Here is a 7142-nt window from a genome sequence, read left to right as displayed (position 1 = left end):
TTCCTATTTCCTCTACATTTCTGTGTTTTCTGTGTTCTTTGGAGACTTGGATTTTGCGGTTTGTGGAGATCTATACTCCTCTGTCATGCTATATTTGGTGCAAGGAGCTCCAGGACTTCTCTGCAATGTTTTCTCAGTTTATAAGGGAGGCATAGAGCTCCCTTTTTGGAATTGCTGTTGGTATTTTGTGACATGGAAGTCTTCTCGAGCCAAGGGTTGGGGGGCTCTCAATTTATTTTTGGGAGGCCCTTGGCTCCCTCTATGGAGTTGCAGGTGTTGGATTATGCGGTGGAGGTCATTTGGAGCCACGGGGTGGGTGGCTTTTGCTGCTGCTTTGCTTATTTACAGATACCTCTCATGGTGCATTTCGGTGTGCGAGGAGGCCCAGGACTCTTTTGCTTTATTTGAGAGGTGTTTTGGGATGATTGTTATGAGGGGTATGGAGTATGGGAGACACTATTTTTCAGTTTGCTTTGATGGTTTCATGGGTGTTTGGAGGCTGGATATTTTGAAAGGACAGTATCCTTTCTTTTTGGAGGCCCACGGCTCCAATATTTTTTGCCACTATTATTTTTTGGGTGGGTTGTACTGGCTTGGTTTGCTAGATTTTGGTGGTAGTTTTGCGGGGTGCTTGTCTTGCCTCGAGTTGTCTATTTTTGCTGTTTGGATTTTTGGAGGAACTTGGACCACAATGATATTTCTTTCCATTTACACTAACCAATGCCTTCATGTTTCAGCCCTTCTGAGATGCAGGTTTTTGGAGGTTGCTTCGCCGGGTTCCTGCCCTCGTGAAGTTGCTCTTCGACTTACAAGTTTTCTTACCTTCTGTTTTTCGTATACATGTTCATTTTGGGTATACGCCATTTATTTGGGTATACGTTTTGGTTTGATACATGTATTTTTTGGGCTTATTTCTTTTTGGATACGCTTTTTATTATTTTTGGGTGGAGTTGTACTGAGGAAAACGGAACCCCTAAGATGCTTTATTTTTATTTTATAGAGGGGATCTTGGTTTTCTCAAAAATCTTTGTAATCACATATTTTGAAATTAACACGTAAAGAGCCACGAGTTGCTCTTTCTATAATATATATATGACACACACACACAAACATACATACATATACATATACTTATATATAAGTCCAGCTGCATTGGAAAATGTTTATGATTTTTAATTACATTTTGACCATTTTTATTGAATAGGAGAAATATATTGCATATTAACATATGGTATTAGAAAGTCCTTATTCCTGTCAAAACTTTCTCTAATAAGTACATTGTTTAGGATTATTGTGATTGATGAAGCTCACACTTATAAAGGAGCTTTTGGATGTCATACTGCTCTTATTTTGAGGAGATTGCGACGAATCGGTTTGCATGGTAAATTTAACTTCTAGTTTTCCCATGACTAAGAAGGATTGGTAATACATGCTTTTTCTGCTTTCCTTTCCAATTAAATTTTCTTTTGCCTTCCATCTTTTTTTGCAGTTTATGGCAGCAATCCTTCATTCATTTTCTGTACGGCAACCTCAGCAAACCCTCGTGAGCATGCCATGGTATATTCTACAAATGAAATTTGAACTTCAGCTATTTGATTTTTTTTAGAGCTTGTTTCAAATGTTTCGAACTCTATAGCAGGGACAATGTATTGATGTGTGATTTATTCATTGCGGTAGTTTTTCAACACATTTGATTGGTTATATATATATATATATATATACCAATTAACTAATTTAAAGTATGTTCTTAAAATATTTATTTATGTTTGACCCATTTTTCATAACGAGCATGTTGGACATCACTTGTTTGTGAAAAATAAACTTTTTTGATAGTTGTATTCTTTCATACTTAAAACATACTTGACTGAGCCGTCACTCCTTCCTGAATGTTTTCATGCCATCATCGCAATAATCATCATGATAATGCCTTCTTAATGATTGCATAATTTTACACCCTTCATTATGGGTTTATACATTTAAATTAATTATCATTTCGATAATTGTTACTCCCATGGCAAAAATTCAAATCCTTATTATTCACATAAATATCATGGTTTCTTTTATGGCGCTTAAAAATTATTTCAATTCTTGGTTTAAACAATTATATTTATCACATTTCTATCTTGATACCTATAATCACTACTCTTCAATTGAATATATGGATGAGGCATGCACTTTACTTTTTAGTCTATTATAAATACTAATTATAAGCTCTTCCTTTCATTGTCCATATGATACCTATCATTAATCATACTATGTTGATCGCTCTTCTTCTATATACTCCCATCATCTTATTCTAATAGGTATGGCCAACCTCCTCCTGATTGGATGATTCATTTGTTTGTGGTGCAAAAACTTGATTTTATTATTCAAATGGCACCTTTCACTCCACCTACTCCATAAAACTTCTCGAATTTCATACACGTATTTTATTTCCTAACTGTTTGCATCATTTCACTATATCCATGTTGATGTGAATGCGGGGTTTCTTTATATATTGAGGTTGGGCTTGAGCAATTGATTGAGCATAAATATGATATCTTGCTAATATTAGATGATGTGATTGTTCAGTACTCGTTAATGTTACTCTTATACCGTTGTTGTTGGAGTTATGTTTTTACTCTGCCACGTTCTAGGGTTACTTATTGCTTAATATTGTGTTGATATTTTTCCATTGCTGTTTAGGAGAGAGATACACAACGTTCGCTCAAGTACGGATGCCTCTAATCATTGTTTCTATCAAATAAAATCTTCCATTATGAGCATAGATGGTCCACAAATTTCAGTACTTTTGCACACTCCATCATAATGAAACACGACTAAATTGCACACTTCATCACTGTTTAGATTGTTAATATGATATTGGCATGATGAATGAATGCATTCAAAGCCAAGATCCTTTTATAAGTGTACAAGCTATCTCTTCTGTTGACAGTAGAGATACCCAGTTCTTTTGGCCCCATGACATTAAAGACATAACACCCAAGATTTATTGGAATTGATACTCCTACCTTTTTCACCAAGAATTACAAGTATGGTTCATAACACAAAATACAAGTTTATATAAGCGCATCTGCACAATTTGCAAATTACACTCACAACATACATGAGCCTTGGCAATTCTTAGTATGCCCGCAACAATATCCCTAACTTATTCAGAGCTTATGCAAATGGCCGATACATAGTCAAGCTGTCTTTATGTGCATGTCCCTTCAATGCGCCCCATGACTCTCATAAATAGACCTAAACTTTCTAAGCAACAATTTACAACAGCTCTTGATAACTATTCCGCACTTGCATGTTAACCATCTACTACATGCAATTAACACTTCCATTTGTCTACATTTCTTGCAAGTATGGATTTGGCTGTACATGTATGTGTCAACACGCTGTGCCTGTTTTGTTTGCAATTGTGGATTTGGCAATGCGTTATTATCTCACATGCCTTTTGTGTGTGAGTAGTGTTTGTTTGTGCTTGTTACTTGCCACCTGTGCAAGCTCCAACAAGCACATACAATTGCCACACAGACACATGCTTGAGAGCTTGCTCCATTAGCATATGTTTATTTGTCAATCACTATAAGCAGGATCCACAACATTTTTCGTTGCTTTGTTTATTTTGGACTAGCAAAAGGTGCAAAACATTATTCTAGTGCCTCCTTTGATACAAGCTTAATTATACCTCACCTACTAAAACAATTTGATGCCTGGTCGAATTGGCATGGAAATATTACCAATTCTCTCTTCAAATTGCCATAAAAGTAATGTCCACCCAATTGGCATCTCATTCTGGCATGCTCTTTTATTGGACCAATAATTTTGTTATATTCTTCTTTCTATTTCTTTGAACACTGTGATTGATCTTTTCTACCACTTTATCAAATAACGGTTTTATTGTAGGAGGGTTTCTCGTCTTTTTTTTTATGGCTTCACATAATTGACATGAAATATGGTATGTACCTTGAGTTCTTTAGGAAGTTGAATTTGGTAAGCGCTATTTTATATTTTGCTAAAATTGAACAAGGGATGTAATATTTGGAAACCAATTCGTAATCTACAATTTAGCTTCAATTTTTTTTTTTTTTCAAATTTTAAGTATCCAATGTCAATAACACCCCATCGCCAATACTAAACACCAAAGAGCTTCGTCTCTTGTCCGCATACTTCATCATTCCTCGATTTGCTTTCACAAGCTTATCATGTGCTTCATTGATCAACTCTTTATATCTCTTGGCGATTGACATGCTACAAAACATTTCTCGCCAATTCTCTATCTTGTTACATTGAGATGTTAAGGGTTGTTGTTTCATTACTAACTATAATAAAATTGGGCGCAATCTAACAACTCTAGCTACTTTTTTTTTTCATGGAGTGACATAATATATAGAGGTGCAAATCGGCTTGATGGTTAGGGTTTGGTTTTGGCCTGAAGTTGACTTGAAATGAATATACTTGACTAAATCGAACTGTTCATCTATGGGCTAAAATATTTGATTTGAAATGTAATCAACTTGTCTAACGCATTTATTGTATGGATCATACAAGTATTTAGATCAAAGTAACCTGATTAACTTGAATATAATCCGTTTAATCCAATTAAATTGACTCGAACCCAAATAATCATTGGGTATTCGGGTCAGCCCTAACACCTGACCTGATTGACAATCAGTTCTACATGCTTGAACTAAACCTAACTAAAATGGTAATCAAATCAACTCAAACCCGAACCTGGACTTGTTATGTCAGGTTCGGGTTGAGTTTTTTTTTGCACCCCTAATAATCTCTCATATACTTTTCAAGAAATGCATTGATTTGTTTTGTTTGGTTGTTTTTTTTTTTTGGGGTACATTGTTATAGAAAAGAGGCAAATCGGATTTTATCAACCCTGAATTATGCCACCTTGACTGGCCCCGTAAAGTAGAGGACATGCTTCCTTAGGAAATCCTCCAACAAAATCAGAAACTAATGTACAAGGCTTAATTGATAAAGGTTGTAATAAACTTGCTTCTATTTTTCATTATGTTTTGTTGCTGTACCAATCACGTTCAAACATAGGCTTCATCATAATCCTTTGTGTGTGGCCAATAAATTATTCGAGGTAAGACCACAAACATTCTCTCTCTTTTAGATGATTCTCCATAGAAAGTCACGAGTCTTCCTTCTTTTACAACTATTAGACTGCCCTCAATCCAAAATTGACGAATAGATCCTTCTTGGATTTTCTGCTCCATTTGCAAGAAGAATACATCATCTTTAGCACCCTTATTGTTATGATTATCATTTAAGTCCATCCCTAAAGCAGTCATAGCATAAAGATGACAGAATTTTTTTTTTCCTGGTAAGGGCATCAGCCATTCGATTGTACCTTCTTGGTTGATGCTTCTAAAGTCCTATTCTAGCAAGTCATCATATTGTTGAGTCAATGATACCACTTCTTCCTCAACAACTTGATGAAGGATCACTGACTGTTGATGTAACTCTATCATGAACTGAATTCTTCCCGCCATTGAGATCTTCCAACTCTTAGGTTTTGATGCCAATTGTCACGGGGCAGATGGTTTAAGAACTTTATAGTTCTTTCTTTTGGTGAAAACTAACCATATTAGGCAATTGGGAAACCATTTTTAGCATGAGTAAAGTACCAAAATAGTCCACTGACTATTTATATGGGGAATTTTTAGTCCAACGATTTCTAAATGTGCTAATTTAGTTCCCCATATTGTTTTAATGGGGTCTAAAATAGTCATCATTGGGATTATTTCAACCAATTTTAAAAGAGCCTGGAGACTTAATTGACACTTATATAAGCCCCTCCCCCCCACCCCTCCCCAACAAAGAATATGGAAACTATTTTGACACTTTTCTCTTTTAGCATTTATGCTTCCCACAACTTGTACCCAACATTCACATTAAAGACCAAGAGACCAGCAAGGCTCTACAAGAATTAACACTTCCATATTTTATTCAGCTGTAAGTACAGTGAAATATGTAGATTAACACAGTTTCCTAATACAGGTGTCTCTAAGTTACAAGCACACCTGCGGAATTCTTAGATTTCACTCATAGCATATAGGAATTAAAGCATATAGAAACTTTTAAAATTCAATATTTTTTTTGCATGGCAGCAACATAGACATTAAAGATTGAGAGCTCAGCAAGGCTTTACAAGAATTAACACTCCCCATCTTTTTTGCAGCTGTAATTATAATGAAATATGTAGAATAACACGGGTTCCTAATACAGGTGTCTATAAGTTACAAACACAATCGCGCAATTCTTCGGTTTTGCTTATAGCATATATGAATTATATAGAAACTTTGAAAATTCAATATTTGTTTGCATTGCAGCAACATAAATCTTCTGCTACGACCTAATGCTTTTGTTTTCTGGGATTGCAACAAATTAAAAATGACGGACACATAATATATATTATTTGTGATGATTTCATTAAGGTAAAACTGACGACTTGTGCTAATGAAGGTTATATTGATGATTCACATTCGCAATGCTTGCAACTTTACTATTCAAAGGCCTGGTTTATTTATTTTAGTATTCAAAAGCTTGGTTTATTTATTTTTGTTACTTTGCTGTTTCGCTCTGGGCAGGAGCTTGCTGGTTTGCAAAGCGTAGGGTTGATTCAGAGTGATGGAAGTCCCTCTGGAGTAAAATATTTTATGATGTGGAATCCACCATTGCAATCGGTAGGATGGGTTCATAGTCTATTAATACTTCATAAAATGGCTGCAGTTTTTCAGCCAAACCTTATGCTGCTCTTTAGTTTTATGATTTTTTTTATTCATGATTGTTGATAAATTTTAAGTCATATTGAGTTCATCATGTGTGTTGATAAATTTTTTGTTATTTTGAATCTCTTTTAGGAAGTCAAGGCCGTTAAAAGCACAGGGAAGTCGTTGAATTGGGAGTCTGCTCATAGGCGCACGAGGTATAGGTTTCTTTTTTGCACAATGTTGTTGCTGCATTTGGTAGTGAATTTTGCAAATTCATTTATAAATTTCTTTGTGTAGAATTAGTTATTATTTTTCTTTTATATAGCTCTATACATATATATACATACCCACAAGGGGGAAAGAACTCCACGCAAGAATCTATGAACAAACACAACTAAAACTGACTCCTCGCAC

The 7142-nt window shown here is 35.2% G+C and overlaps 1 protein-coding gene across 7 annotated transcripts in view; it reads left to right on the top strand.

Moving 5' to 3' along the window:
- The window catches only part of LOC110019546 (uncharacterized ATP-dependent helicase YprA), a 49158-nt gene that overhangs the window by 26497 nt on the left and 15519 nt on the right, over nt 1-7142 (top strand). For all 7 annotated transcript variants that reach the window (XR_002293463.1, XM_020717247.1, XM_020717245.1 and 4 more), the window contains 4 exons: nt 1287-1381; nt 1490-1557; nt 6606-6701; nt 6879-6943. Coding sequence is in view for 6 of the 7 variants with exons in the window: in XM_020717247.1 (XP_020572906.1) it covers nt 1287-1381; nt 1490-1557; nt 6606-6701; nt 6879-6943 (324 nt within the window). In the remaining variant the exon portion in view is untranslated. The remainder of the gene's footprint in view (nt 1-1286; nt 1382-1489; nt 1558-6605; nt 6702-6878; nt 6944-7142) is intronic.

This window comes from Phalaenopsis equestris, unplaced genomic scaffold, assembly GCF_001263595.1.
Source record: "Phalaenopsis equestris unplaced genomic scaffold, ASM126359v1 Scaffold000061, whole genome shotgun sequence".
NCBI classification, from domain to species: domain Eukaryota; kingdom Viridiplantae; phylum Streptophyta; class Magnoliopsida; order Asparagales; family Orchidaceae; genus Phalaenopsis; species Phalaenopsis equestris.
This window is presented reverse-complemented; position numbering and strand designations above follow the sequence as displayed.